The 15,808-nt window shown below is 38.4% G+C and overlaps 1 protein-coding gene across 11 annotated transcripts in view; it reads left to right on the forward strand.

The window, feature by feature from the left end:
- kiaa1109 (KIAA1109 ortholog) overlaps window positions 1-15,808 on the forward strand; it is a 420,067-nt gene that overhangs the window by 216,104 nt on the left and 188,155 nt on the right. For all 11 annotated transcript variants that reach the window (XM_043674034.1, XM_043674040.1, XM_043674039.1 and 8 more), the window contains 6 exons: window positions 2,030-2,100; window positions 2,439-2,609; window positions 4,843-4,963; window positions 8,671-8,817; window positions 10,651-10,778; window positions 11,582-11,784. In XM_043674034.1, coding sequence (XP_043529969.1) covers window positions 2,030-2,100; window positions 2,439-2,609; window positions 4,843-4,963; window positions 8,671-8,817; window positions 10,651-10,778; window positions 11,582-11,784 — 841 coding nt within the window. The remainder of the gene's footprint in view (window positions 1-2,029; window positions 2,101-2,438; window positions 2,610-4,842; window positions 4,964-8,670; window positions 8,818-10,650; window positions 10,779-11,581; window positions 11,785-15,808) is intronic.

Consider the following 15,808-nt stretch of genomic DNA (forward strand, 5'->3'; position numbering starts at 1 on the left):
TTTGTAGTTCTCTGTTGTCCTTTCTTTCGACTGTGACGTCCAGGAATGCGAGTTTGTTGTCGGTTTCTTCCTCCTTGATGAACTTTATGCCTGTGAGGGTGTTGTTGATGATGTTAAATGTCTCTTCTATCTTGTTTTGTTTTGTGATGACAAAGGTGTCATCTACATAGCGGACCCAGATTTTGGGTTTGGTGGTTGGTAGGGCTGTTTGTTCTAGTCTTTGCATTACCGCTTCTGCTATGATTCCTGATAGCGGAGATCCCATGGGTGTGCTGTTGGTTTGTTTGTAGACTATGTTGTTGAAAGTGAAGTGAGTGGTTCATGTTATCTACAAACTTACTGATTTCCCCTCCTACATTGAAGTCAAAATCATTTATAAATACCACAAACAACAAAGGCTCTATGCTTCCAGTCATAAAAACTGCCCTCCACCGTGGCCGGCACGGTGGCACAGTGGTTAGCACTGTTGCCTAACAGCGCCAGAGACCTGGGTTCAATTCCCGCCTCAGGCGACTCTTTGTGTGGAGTTTGCACGTTCTCCCCGTGTCTGCGTGGGTTTCCTCCGGGTGCTCCGGTTTCCTCCCACAGTCACAAAGATGTGCAGGTTAGGTGAATTGACCATGCTAAATTGCCCGTAGTGTTAGGTTAGGGGTAAATGTCAGGGTATGGGTGGGTTGCGCTTCGGCGGGTCAGTGTGGACTTGTTGGGCCGAAGGGCCTGTTTCCACACTGAAATGTAATGTAATCTAATCTAATCTATTACGCTCTGCTTCTTGCCACTTAACCAATTCTGAATCCAATTAGCCAAATTTCCTTGGATTCCCATTGGCTCTTCCCTTCGCTATCAGCTCTCCTGTGCCTCTTCTTGTGCACACTAATTCTGTCTGTCTGAATTCCTTCCAATAGTCAACATTATTGAGATTTGCAGTATTTTCATAACTCTGCACTTTTCCTGACATGCTGTGTTTTAATGATTTTGGTATAGAACAATTTGCTTCTTTAAGACAGCACAAAGAAATTGGGCTGGAATTTGCTGGCATAATAGCAAGTTAAGAGTTCCCTCTTTTATTAGTACATTAAACAAACAAAAACCTTAAAATTTGTTGTGATGAATATTTACACTGAGTTACAAACCAACAAAAATTACTGAATAATTTGCACTGCTCTACATTAGTGTCAGCACGGGTGACACTAATGTGAAACTTGAAAGGGTTCAGGAAATATTTACAAGGATGTTGCCAGGATTGGAGGCTTTGAGCTATAGGGAGAGGTTAAATAGGCTGGGGCTGTTTTCCGTGAAGCGTCGGAGGCTGAGGGGTGACCTGACAGAGGTTTATAAAATCATGAGGGGCATGGATAAGATAAATAGACAAAGTTTTTTCCCTGGGGTGGGGCAGTCCAGAATGAGAGGGCATAGGTTTAGGGTAAGAGGGGACAGATATAAAAAAGACCTAAGGGGCAATGTTTTCACGCAGAGGGTGGTACGTGTATATTCTTCTTGCACACAGGATTATTTGCCAAATTGAAAAATCACTTTAAATGTTTACACAATTGCAGGTTAGTTGGTAACAATTTAGTATCTTGTTGCAAGCAGGTAAAGGCTATTCTGTTTGATATGATCTGGCAATTTTTGGGATGTGTGGCCTATATAGCCAGCATCACACTGCTACTGGAATTCACATTGAAAGTACACTCAACATATCTGGTTAAAATGTTAACCATGTCTGGCAGTTAACAGTCAATCACCATTAACTGGTGCATTCTCCATGACAAATCTTTCAGCAATCAGAATCTAATTGCCAATCTATTAGCCTGTCTCTCTCGAAGTATAAATGTCAGTTTTCTGCTTAAATTGTACTGATGAATGCAAATCAGTAAAATGCATCTTTTTTCAGTAAACTCTCAGATTGCGATATTGGGTCTGATCACAAAAGCAAATTTATTGAAACACACATCAGCAAATATAGAAATATTTTAAAAAGTTTCATGTCCTTAAAGATATTAATTGTTCTGTATTGATTTATTTCTAGATCATTAAACAAGGTCTTGCAGCAAATGCATTACTGGACAGAGGTGCTCAACTCATGGGATCAAATTCGAGGTATTTTTTTCTTTTAGTATTGTTTGCCAAAACATTAAAATTTAAAAAGCATTTAAAAAATAGATTGTTTTTTTTTTATAACCACATTTTGCAGTTTTTTTGTGTCATGAGCTTTGTGCAAATAATGACCTGTCGAGAAACCTGTTCAACTTAACAGTTTGAAAGATGGAATTAACTCTGCCATTATTTATGGAAATGTGCTTATTGATTGTACATACACAGTATCATAAATAACACTCATAAACCAACTGAATGCCTGTGTTCAGGAGAATTATTTATATGAATGTATGGATCAGCACTGAATTAAAATTTCAATTATTTTGAAATCACAATTCCAGTACTCCTTACACTCCATTGGAAAGAACAATAATGGAAAGTACAGATGACACAGTTACTGAACAGTGGAGCCTTGATCAGCCAGTCTCTCAGACCAGAACCACTGCCATAGTAGAAGTAAAAGGAACAGTGGATATTGTCCTTACCCCACTTGTGACCGAAGCCTTTGACAGGTGAGTGCTTCATCATGTTTTGGAAAACTGAGATATCTGCATTGCATCAATTTGAGGACATGCAATATGAAATAAGAAGGATTACAATGAAAAGAAGCATTTATTATCATTTTTATTTTAAGATACTACTTGTTTGTCTTTAGGATTAAACTTACATTTTTTTTCTTCCTTTGTATTGCTAATGTAACTGATGTAATCGTGCATTGCCAGTAAGAAATCGTGGAAGTGACATCATTTTGAGTTGTTAATACAGCATGTTTCAGCATTATAATTTTTCATCCCACAATATATAAAAAAAATTGGGAGCTAAATTAAGTTATTTTGCCTGTTCCCACTTAAACGTTTTCTTTTATTATCTTTTTTTTATTCCACATCCAATTTAAAAAATTGAACACTTATTCACACTTATTCGTAATATCTTTCATTGTGATCTTAGAACATAGAACATTACAGTGCAGTACAGGACCTTCGGCCCTTGATGTTGCGCTGACCTGTAGAACCAATCTGAAGCCCATCAATCCTACACTAATCCATTTTCATCCATATGTTTATCCATTTAAATGCCCTTAAAGTTGGCAAGTCTACTACTGTTGCAGGCAGTGCTTTCCATGCCCCTACTACTGTCTGAGTAAAGAAACTACCTCTGACATCTGTCCTATATCTATCACCCCTCAATTTAAAGCTATGTCCCATAGTGCTAGCCATTACCATCCGAGGAAAAAGGCTCTCACTGTCCACTCTATCTAATCTCTGATTATCCTGTAATGTCTCAAGTCACCTCGCAACCTTGTCTCTAACAAAAACAGCCTCAAGTCCCTCAGCTTTTCTTTGTAAGACCTTCCTTCCATATCAGGCAACATGCTAGTAAATCTCCTCTGGACCTTTTTCCAAAGCTTCCACATCCTTCCTATAATGCAGTGACCAGAACTGTACGCAATACTCCAAGTGTGGCCACACCAGAGTTTTGTACAGCTGCAGCATGACATCGTGGCTTCAAAACCCAATCCCTCTCCCTATAAAAGCAAACACACCATGTGCCTTAACTCATCTACACAACCAAGAATCTTACCCTTAGCCCAGTATTCCTTACTCCTGTTGCTCCTTCCAAAGTGAATCACTTCGCGTTCTTCCGCATTAAACTCCATTTGCCACCTCTCAGCCCAGCTCTGCAGCTTATCTATGTCCCACTGTAACCTGCAACATGCTTCAGCACTATCCACAACTCCACTGACCTTACTGTCGTCCACAAATTAACGAACCTATCCTTCTCCGTCCTATTATAACGCAGCTCGATACGTTCAAAATGTTTTGCGATGTCTGACAATTAATTAAAGAAAATGTAGAGTTGTATCAGTCTTAAGTTTGATATTTTAAATATACTAAGATTCTGCCTGTCCTAATTATTTCACATGAATTTAATTTCACATATATTATAGGTAGCTCCTTCATTTACAATACAGGATCACTGGTTCAATGGGGCTTATAGAGTTAGTTGCTAACACATTAACATTTAAAATTACAACATCCCAAAGTGACTTCCACCTCCTCTCAATGTTATCCTATATGTGGAAGCACCATCTGGTACATGTGGACGCTAATCTTAATCTAAGAAGGATGCTACTCATTTTACATAACCTACTATGTCAAGATATGTAGATAGTTCAGGGTCTTGTAAACTTTTACAAGGAATTTATACAAAACAATTTGGTGGACCCTTTCTGACACAGTGGCATAGGCATTGCTGTCTTATTTGTTCATGCGTAGATCTTAAGCTCGGTTATATCCTCCCCGAATCTCTCCTCCCTCACTACTTACTTTCTTAAGATGCTGTTTAATGTAGCTTTTGAAAAAAGCTTTAATCAAGGTGATAGAATCATAAGAAGGATGCCATTTGACCAGTCAGATCAGTGACTGCTTTTTAAAAGAGCGGTTATACTTAGTCCCATATCTTTTTACTGTTACTTTGTGAGTTCTTTATTATCAAGTATCTCCCAAATTTCCTTTCAAAATTATTGATGGAGTTCAGATCAACTACCCTTCCAGGTAGTGTATTCCACATCCTGACAATTCTGAGCATAATAAACTTCCCATTTGATCTTTGAGTCAATAAGCAAAGCTTATAAATTCATTCCCCAGAGGGTAGCATGTTTTCTATCCATTGTCGTCCCTTGCATTATCTGTTGTACATATTCTTTCCATCTGAGAAACGAATAATTGATATTCTCATTTATAGATATTTTGAAGCAATGGTTCACTTTTCTAGCATTTGGCATCCTGCTGCGATTGTGGATGATCTGCATGCTAAAGTGCTGAAGGAGGCATATCTGAACAGCAAGTCAGCTAGTTCGGAATTGGTAAGAGCAGATTGGAATTTGGGGATGACAATAAGAAATGAGATGCAATGTTCCATTACTGTGTCTCAAAATAGCTAATTGTTGTAAGAACATAGCTTTGAACAAATGTGTTACATTTGCTATGTCTAAGCACTTCTGGTTAACTGCTCTTTTTGTAATTTAAATAATTTTCAATATATGTAATAAAACTTGGATACAATACAATTTTTTCCAGGATGCTGCATTTATATTTGACCCCAGATGAGCTTCTAACAACGTTCACTCTATTATCAAGATAACTGGCTTCCACTTCTGTATCATTGTCTTACTTTGCCCCATCTCAGCTCATCCATCAGTGAATTTATCTTGAAACACGTTATTGCTTGACTTAACTTTTCAATGCTCTCCAGACTAGACTTCCATCTTCCACCCTACTTGGATTTTATTTTAAATGATGCTACGCTGTCTGAACTTGCAACAAGTTGCATTGTTTCTTCATTCCTGCGCTGACTTTTTTAAGCTTGGCTCCGGATGCAAAACCGTCATCTGTAGTTTTTAAATCAGCTTAAGACTTCACCTTTTTCAAACTCAATTAACCTCCTCCACCCCTACAACCCTCTAATATCTTTGCCTTCCTCCAAATTCTGTCCCTTATAGATCTGATGTTTAGTTAACAATAGTTCTTAAGTTCTATTATGTCCTCCCCGAATCTCTCCTGCCTCACTACTTTATTTCTTAAGATGCTGTTTAATGTAGCTTTTTAATAAAGCTTTAATCAAGGTGACAGAATCATAAGAGCCCTATAGCACAGAAGGATGCGATTTGACTAGTCAGATCAGTGACTGCTTTTTGAAAGAGTAGTTATACTTAGTCCCATAACTGTGGCTTTTTACTGTTACTTTGTGAGATCCTTATTCTCAAACTCCCACATTCCCTTTCAAAATTATTGATGAAGTTTGAATCAACTACCCTTCCAGGTAGTGTATTCCACATCCTGACAATTCTGAATGTGATAAACGTATCCTCATCTCCCATTTGATCTTTGGGTCAATAAGCAAAGTTTATAAATTCATTCTCCAGAGGGTATGGTGTTTTTCTATCTATTGTCATCCCTTTGCATTATCTTCAAATGTTCTATTCAGATGTCTCAATCTTCTCTGTTATAAACCGAACTGTGCAAAATCTTTGCCAGCCTCTCTTCGGCCCTGAATTCCTTCATATCTGGTAAAATGTTTACCTTAGAAAATATGTACTTGCCATAGAGGGAGTGCAACAAACGTTTACCAAGCTGATTCCTTACAGAACAGGTTTGCTATTTGAGGGTTGACTATGGTAGAGGTATTGCCGTAAATAATGCACCAGTTAATGATAACAGACATTTAAGTAGCAAGCTTTACTCACATTTTTAAACCAAGCAGGTTTATTTTGGCTAAGACATTGCTATGAGAAATGAAACCAAGAATGGCTGTCATCCATATTGAGTTAAGTTAGAAAATTCACAACACAATCTGTTATATCAGTTTCTGCAATTGGACATCATTTGTTAAATAATCTTGAGTGCACAGAAAATTATACTGGCAGTCAATTTAGGATTGTGAGTCAGGCTCACTTATGGCACACTAGAAGCTGCATATATTAACATGCAAGGTGTTGTTTTTTGCAGATAGAAGAATGTGTATGGACTGCCTATTTCAACATAAAAGTGGTTGACAACCATTTTTTGATTAATTTTACGGTGCAGAGTCTTGACCAAGCTATGTCAATCTGCCTGATTTAAAATTCAAACAAAGCTTGATAACTAAATATCCATTATCATTAACTAATGCATTCTCCATGACAATACCTTTACCAAGCAGATCCACTTTCAAACAATCAGCAGTCTCCTCCTGTACAGCATAAATGTATTTTTTCCTTTGCTTTGGTATTTCTAGTGATTGTCCTGATAATTGCAAACTGAAAAGTTTTTTAAAAAAATGTATTTATTAAGTCATGCTCAAGTTTGAGTGTATAAGATTCAACTTTCAGCTTCATCGTTTGTTACACATTCTTAGCATTTTATGGAGGAACAAAATTAGGGATATAGCAGACCTCTGAAATACAAATCTCCAAAGTATTGAACTGTTCATCAAGCAGAAATGACATAACTGGTTTGGACTCACTTGCAGGATGGGAGACAGTTATACAAAAGTGATATCTCCAGCTTTGCAGATGACACAAAGCTGGGTTTGAGGGTGAGCTATGAGGATGATGCAGATATATTTCATTATAATTTGGACAGGTTAAATGAGTGGGAAATGCAAGGCAGATGAAGGAAAATTTGGTTAATTGTGAGTCTGTCCATTTTAGTATCAACAAACAGGACAGCAGATTATTATCTGAATGATGATTGGAAAGTATGGAGGTGTGCCAATCCTGGAAGCCCTTTGTATACCAGTCACTGAAAGTAAGCAGGCAGGTGCGACAGGTGGTAAAGAAGGGAAATGGTATGTTGGCCTTCATAGTGAGAGGATTAGAGTACAAGAGTAAGGATGTCTTGTTGCAATTGAAAACTGCCTTGATGAGACCACACATAGAATATTACATGTAGTTTTTGTATCTTTGTCTGAGAAAGGCTGTTCTGGCTGTTGAAGGAATACAATAAAGGTTTACTAGGCTGATTCTTGGGATGGTAGAACTGTTCTAGGAAAAGAGAATGGATTGGTTAGGTCTATATATTCACTAGAATTTAGAAGAATGAGGGAGATGTCGTAGAAGGCGGTAAACATCTAACGGGACTACAGTAAATGCAAGAAGGACATTCCTGATAACTGAGAGTCCAGGGCCTGGGTGACAGGATTGGTCATACCAGAATGAAGTGAAGACTACTGCTTTCACTTAGAGTGTCTGTGCAATTGTCAAATAAAAAGCAGTTGTGGCCAAACAATTGAATATTATCAGAAGGCGTTAGATCTAGTTCTTAGGACTAAAGGGATCAATACTGAGTTGAATGGTAAACCATTTATTGTATTGAATGGTAGAGCAGGCTTGAAAGACTGAATGACCTCCTTCTGTTCTGATTTCGATTTGTCTGTATCTGTGGATTTCTTGTATGGTGAGGTAGTTGCAACCAGAAGGCAACAAGATGCCAAAAACTCAATTTCAAGGATGCTTCCTTGTCTGACGTGAAGGTCTTGCATCTGGAAGTCACGAGCCATTATCAGATGGACACATCACCTGTGAGTCAGTGTGCACTACCATGACACCATGGCTACAATGGCTTCGCAACAGCTTGCAACACTAAAAAAAGCCTACAGCGATACTTGCAGCATTTGTGGAGAAGCCTGCTTCTTTTGGATTGGTCTCTTCAACCATCTGTAAAACTGGGCACAAGAAGCTGCCCCTTCACAATGGATTTTCTCCCAAGTCCCTCATCTTGCATAGATGAGAGGATATCAATGTAACTGCAACTTATTCAAATGCACTTTCTCCTTTATTGGACTTTCATAGGGAATCACATGTCTCTAATCATGTAGCTATGGACGTCTGAACTTAATTGCCTCAAATATTTCAAAGCCTGAATGCAAAGAAATTTGGAAAAGCCACCTGGATTTTTCTCAGGAAGGATTATAAGCAGAAGACACTTTATTATTTAGTTGTAATTGTTTGTTCTCTCTATTAATAGCAGTTATTGGTAATGTAAACTTATTTAGACTTCATAATTGCTTATTGAGCAACCATTCCCTTGGCAGACAACTTCAAGACACGAAGGTCGAGGTTCCAAAATAGAAAATGGTGCAACTGGTATGACCAAAACCGGCCAGACACAATCAAATCCAGCAAGTAAACAAGATAATGTGAAGATAAAGGGTCTTCAAGCTAATGTTTCCATACCAAAGGTATTAACATGCACTCATCCAAATTTATGTTCCTTTTGAAAATGGTGTGTGTGGAATTGCGTCCATTTATTTTAAAGTTAGGAGCTGATCTTTTGTGTGGATTTGGAGGCAAGTTTGAGTACGAGTGATCAGGCTTAATTATTTTGAGGAGGGAATCTGATTTTCCTCTGTATTCCTGGCTTTACCTTTTTGTGGTTCACGAATATAGAGTATGGAAAATGCACACCTGACCTACCTGTGGTCACGTTCTTCATTTATATATAATAAGAGTTTTCCTCATGGTAACATCAGTGGTCTGGTGGCTTTTTCTTTTTATGGCGAGAGGTTTGTAGAGATTTTAGACCTTTCAAACGTCTTTGGGTCGAAGCATTGTCAACCTATTCTCAAACCTTACATGAGTAAGAAGCCCAACTTGCTGGCTTGGAGCCGGGTGTAGAGTGTGAGTGCCCACTGGGCCATTTCTGGTAAACAGAGTTGGTGCTACAGGATGAAAATGTCCAAGGAATGTAGAGCATGTTTGATTTATTTCAAGTGGCAACTGAATATTGTATGTAGTCCATACTGGATGTGCATCTATGAAATATACCTGTAGAGCATAGAGATGACAGGGTTAATCTGACAGGGTATGGAGGATATATAGAGATAGTATGGGTGATTGGAAGTTACATGGTTTGATATGAGAGGGTAGGTAGAACATGTGGGAGATGAAGGGTGATGGTGAGGGAGGCTTTAAACACCTCCACATTCACACTCATAGCACAGTTCGTAAACAGCACTACAAACTCCACTCCAGGTGTGAAAGGCATAAAAGGTACGTGAAGTCATAATTTCTGAGCTGCAAAAGTTGGCTGGTCCGATAGTAGTGGGTTATCGTTGATATTTGCTTACAAAGTCAGTTACAGATTTCCTTGCATTCTCCCAAACCCAAGTGAGGATTGGCCCTAGAAGTATGTAGAAATCTTATAATTATCTGAAGATTTTAGGTTTTAATATTTGATGTATGTGAATAAATTGGAGGTAATGAATTTGTACAATGTTCTTATTTTGAAGAAAATTTACAATTGCTTATGGACAAATAATTTGACGCGTGCACATGCTTGTGCACATTGGGTTAAACTCACTAATTATTTGATGACCAAAGATTTTAATAATCGATTTTAGTACAGTAAAATACATTTAATTTTGTTTGGTATCTTTGTATGATGAAGTAGGAACAGCATGACAATATGCTGTGGTGGCATTAAGTCTCGAAGGGCTGCCGGGTGTATACTATGCATCAGGCACTCCCATCAGCATTGGGAGGAGGATGCTAGTTTGATAGTAGAGCTGGTGGAGTTTGGGTAGTGAAGTGTTCTTTAGAAAAAAAAATTCAAAATGGCTTTTTATACATCATTCCTTCTGAAAAAGCAGTTTTAGTTGAAGCACTCCCTTGGCATTGCAAATTCATGATGTGATAGGGGTCTTGTTTGATAATTTTCTTGACAAATCATTGCATGACTTATGTAGTTTAGCAACACAGTAATTACAGTATTGGATTAGCAAGGCAGAGATCATGCAAAATTAGATCTGATTTGTGGGCTGGTACCAGGTAAATCAGCCATGACGATGATTGGAAAAGTTCAATTGGTTAATTGTGCTTTGAATGAAGAAAGTTGGTATTCCATATTCATTGTGACCTAGATGTGACTCCAGTCTCACATTAAGTGGTTAATTCATAACATGCTGCAGCTATGAATGGACAATTAGTTCCTCAGAGTCATTGTCTTTCGTATCTCATTTTTAAAATCTGTAATACCAAGAACCTATATTAAGCTTCTTATTGAAAACCTACAGGTGAATTTATGTCTTTTGCAAGCATCAGTGGAAAAACCTCCAACGTCCAGTACAAACAAGAATGTTACTCAGGTTTCTCTGGTTGCACTGTGTTTTGACAGAATTTCTACACAGATTCTGATGAACAGGTAAATTAATAGAACTTTGATTTGGTTGGCACAGTTTTAGGTATTCAGGGTACATAATTAAGGCCAATTGCACCAGTAAATTTGTTGCTTCCTGCTATAAGAGTGTTAATATTGCTAACAATGCCATTTTTTTTAAAAAAAGACTGCTTCAAGTTTCAGAATGCTGTGCTTGGGGCATGTGGTTTTAAGGATGTAAATATTATCTTGAAGATTTTTAAGATCTAAAACATTTCTTGAAAACTTTACCAGTTTGTAAATATTTCAAACCACGAATCACATCAATCTGCTATATAGTAATCCGTTTTGGAAAAGGTAGTTTATTGTGTTAGTATGTTACTTTTTGAAGTGATCTTATGGATCTGTATAAATAAACATAGAACATACAAATTTATTTCAAAGATTGATATCACATGGGTGTTACTGTTCATAAATTTTTAAAATCAAACTTAATGAATTGCTTTTGTTACTCAAGTGAAAAATAATTTGCTATAAGATGGACAGTTTAAGTCTGACTTTGTTAGAAACTATGGTGGATTTTCACTCTTCACAATTCAATTATGCATGGCATTCGACATTTTTTACAAAAGAAAACCTTATCCTCAAGTGGCTAAAAGATGATCTCACAAGAGCCATTTGCTTATTGAGATCTGGAAAAATAATTTTGATGCAGTGCATTATATTTTAAAATGTGGTTTATCTTCGAGTTTAGGAGGATATTTCCTATTTGAGCTGGAAATACATATGCCATGAGTGTTGTGTTTGTAATTAGTCTGAATTTTGTCTTTTTCAACTCTTGTTCATAGGGGTATAGTAGAAGATGGAAGCAGCAACCTCGATGCAGGCAAAGCATCTGTTGTGTTTGATAAATATATAAATACTAGTAAGATGCAGCCACAGTCATCTGGCTCCTTGAGGTCAAATTCTGGAGCAGAGAGGGGAAAAGAGTTGGCTGCCAAACTCAATGTCCATCGCATACATGGTCAGTTACGAGGTCTTAATACAGCAGGTAAGATGTATAACTAATAATAGTAATGACTCATATTTATCCTTCGACATTTTTGTTTCAAAAGGTAAATGACCATTTATTACTGTACTAATAATATAAAATTTTACAAAAAAAACTAAGTTGGACATGCATCGTGTACTTGTCTGTATTTTAAAATTACGACAAACAGTCAAGAGTAAGCTAGTTATATGTTGAAAGGTATCAGTTGGTATTTGTAATAGTTACCAGAATCGTAGCAGATGAAAGAAATGTTGGAGTTGCTGACCTAAGACCATAAAGGAGTAGGTGTCGGCCATTCAGCCCCTTGAGCTTGACCCACCATTGAATTAGATTATGGCTGATCTGCTACAGGCCCCGACTATTACTTTCCAGCTTTTCATAATCCTCAATGCTCCACTATTTCAAAAATCGATGTACATCTTTTTAAATATTTTCGGTATTTGCTTGCCACAACACTCTGGCGTGGAGAATTCCAGATATTTGCTGTCCTCTGGGAGAAGTACTTTTGCATTTTACTTTTAAGTAAGTGCCTCCTTATTCTGTAATTCTGAGCTATGATTAGAGATTTCCTCACTTGTGGAAACATCTGCTCTACATCTATGCCATCAAGCCCCCTCAGAATCTTGTATGTTTCAAAGAGATCATTGGCTAGGCCACTTTTGGAATACTGTGTCCAATTCTGGTCTCCCTGCTACAGGAAAGATATTGTGAAACTTGAAAGGATTCAAAAAAGATTTACAGGGATGTTGCCAGGGTTGGAGGGTTTGAGCTACAGGAAGAGGCTGAATTGGCTGGGGCTATTTTTCCTAGAGTATTGGAGGCTGATGGGTGACCATATTGAGGTTTATAAAATCATGAGGGGCTTATATGAATATTCAAGGGCGTTTCCCCAGAACAGGGGAGTCCAAAACTGGAGGGCGTAGGTTTAAAGTGAGAAAGGAAGGATTTGAAAGGAACTAAGGGCCTACCTTTTTCGCGCAGATGGTGCTGCATGTATGGAATGAGCTGCTTGAGGAGATTCTGGAGGCTAAAGTTGCAACATTTAAAAGGCATCAGGATTGGTATATGAATGAGAAGGGTTTAGAAGAATGCAGGACAAATGCTGGCAAATGGCACTAGATTAATGTAGAATATCTAGTCTGCATGGACAAATTGGACCAAAAGGACTGTTTCCATGCTGTACATCTCTATGGCTTTATGACTTATAAGATCACCCCTCATTTTTCCAAATTGTCATGAATAAAGGCGTAACTTTTTCTTGATAAATCAAACCCTTCATCCCAGGAATCAGACTAGTGAATCTCTTTGAATTGCCTTCAATGCCAGTATACCCTTTTAAATAAGGGGATCAAAACCGAACAAAGTTCTTTGGGTGTGGCCTCGCCACCACCCTGCATTGTTGCAACAAGACAAATTTTTGACCCTAAACCCCTGGCAATAAAGGAAAAAATTCCATTTGACTTCTGAATTCGCTGCGTACAAATATTCCATGTTTCATGCACAAGAACATTCAGATCTTTCTGTGCTGCAAGTATTTTTGGGAATGTCTCTCCATTTAAGTTTGCCTTTTGTTTATTCCTACAAGTGCATGAATCGCTCTCTTTCCTACATTAAATACTATCTATCATATTTTTGCACACTAACTCTAGCCTGTCTGCGTCCCCTTGCAGATTCCCTACATACTCATCACAACATGCTCACACACCTATTTTTGTGACATCAGCAAATTTTGATATATTGTATTCCTACCCCTTCTCCAAGTCATTAACATAAATAGTAAGTAATTGAGGTCCCAGGGCTGATCTTTGTGGCACTACACTAGTTACGTCATTTGATCTTGAAAAAGACACATTTGTCCTGACACTCTGCCTTCAGTGTGTTAACCAATCCTCAATTCATGTTAATACATTGTTCAGAATTCCGTGAGCTCCTATCTTTATATGGCATCCTATCAAATACTTTCTGAAAACACAACTACATTAAATAAACCACTTTCCCTTTCTCTGGTATCAGTCTGTACTAGCTATAAGATGCACTGCAGTTACACTCAAACCTATTCCAACAGCACCTTTCAAATTTGTGATCTCTGCCACCTAGAAGGACAAGAGCAGTAGAACGTGGGAACACCATCTGTAAATTCCTCTCCAAGCCACAAACCCTTCTAAGTTTATGTTCTTTTTACTGGGTTGAAATCTTGGAACTCCCTTCCTAACACTGTGTATATCCCTATGTCCCAAGAAGTTACTGAACCAAACAATAGATGGAGTAGGAAGTGTTTTTTTTAAACTGTACAATACGAGATTTAATTTCGCACATTTGAATTCACAAGTTAGAAGCAGCTTTTAGAAGGTTAAACGTACCTGTGTGCTCAAAATCAAAACCATTGGAGATCAAAGCTGAAGCATCGTCTAGCCTTTTCACTTTTTTAAAATCCTTTTCTTAGTTATTTCAACATTACAGTAACACTGTTGCATTTAAGTAGCACCTTTGATTTGATTGACTATCCCAAGGCACTTCACTGAATAATTATCAAACAAAGTTGGCCATCAGATCAAAGAAGAAAATATTTGGACATAAACCCAAAATTTGGTTGAAATTGATAGGTTTGAAAAAGTGTCAGAGTCATAGAGGACTACAGCACTGAAAAAGGCCATTTAATCCATCAAATTTATGCCACTCAGAAACAACCATCTAACTATTCTAACCAAGTTTTACTTGGCCCATAGCTTCGTATACCTTGCCATCACAAGTCTCCATCTCAAATACCTCTTAAATGTAATGAAGATTTCTGGCTCTACTGTCCTGAGAGGCAGTGAGTTCCAGATTCATGCACCCCTCTGAGTGAAAAGATTTTTCTACTCATTTCTTGTAAATCTTCCCATTACCGAAACCATGCTGACTGTTCTAGATTAATCCCTCCTCTCCAAGTACAAATTAAGATTTTATCTCTCCACCTGGGTGCTTCTTGCCTCTGTTCCTGATGAAGGGCTTTTACCCGAAACACCAAGATGCTGCCTGACCTACTGTGCTTTTCCAGGACCACTCTGATCTAAACTCTGGTTTCCAGCATCTGCAGTCCTCACTTTCGCCAAGTACAAATTAAGTCTGTTCCTAAGAACCATGTCTGTGTGGATTTCCTCTGTATGGTCCCACAGTCCAAAGGTATGCAGGTTAGGTGGATTGGCCATGCTAAACTGCCCATTGTGTCCAGGAATTTGTAGGTAAGGGGACTAGCGATGGGGAATGCATGGTTACAGGAATAGGAAAGGGGATACTTTTGGGGAGGATGCTCTTCAGATGATTGTTGTGGACTCCATGGGTTGAATGGCCTGCTTTCACATTGTAGCGACTCTATAATTCTATAATTGTTTCCCCACCACCTGTGTTTAACTGACTGACTTGTATTTTCCTGGTTTAGACAATAGGTGCAGGAGTAGGCCATTCTGCCCTTCAAGCCTGCACCACCATTCAATATGATCATGGCTGATCATCCTTAATCAGTATCCTGTTCCTGCCTTATCTCCATATCCCTTGATTCCACTATCCTTGAGAGCTCTATCCAACTCTTTCTAAAATGAATCCAGACACTGGGCCTCCACTGCCCTCTGGGGCAGAGCATTCCACACAGATGCAGATGCTGGAGATCAGAGTCAAATGGTGTGGTGCTGGAAAAGCACAGCCGGTCAGGCAGCATCTGAGGAGCAGGAGAATTGACGTGTGGAGCATGAGCTCTCCATCAACAATGATTTGGAGATGCCGTTGTTGGAGTGTACAAAGTTAAAAATCACACAACACCAGGTTATAGTCCAGCAGGTTTATTTGGAAGCACTGGCTTTCAGAGTGCTGTTCCTTCATCAGGTGAGGTTGGATGGGGCAGCAGAGAGCGCGTGTACGATAGAGGGTCTGCGTGAGTACGTAAGAGTGTGTCTGTCTGTGTATTTGTGAGTGTGTGTATGAGAGAATGTATAGCGTAGTGGGGTCACCTATAGTGTGACATGAACTCAAGGTCCCGGCTGAGACTCTC

This window comes from Chiloscyllium plagiosum, chromosome 32 (genome assembly GCF_004010195.1).
Source record: "Chiloscyllium plagiosum isolate BGI_BamShark_2017 chromosome 32, ASM401019v2, whole genome shotgun sequence".
Classification (NCBI taxonomy): Eukaryota; Metazoa; Chordata; class Chondrichthyes; order Orectolobiformes; family Hemiscylliidae; genus Chiloscyllium; species Chiloscyllium plagiosum.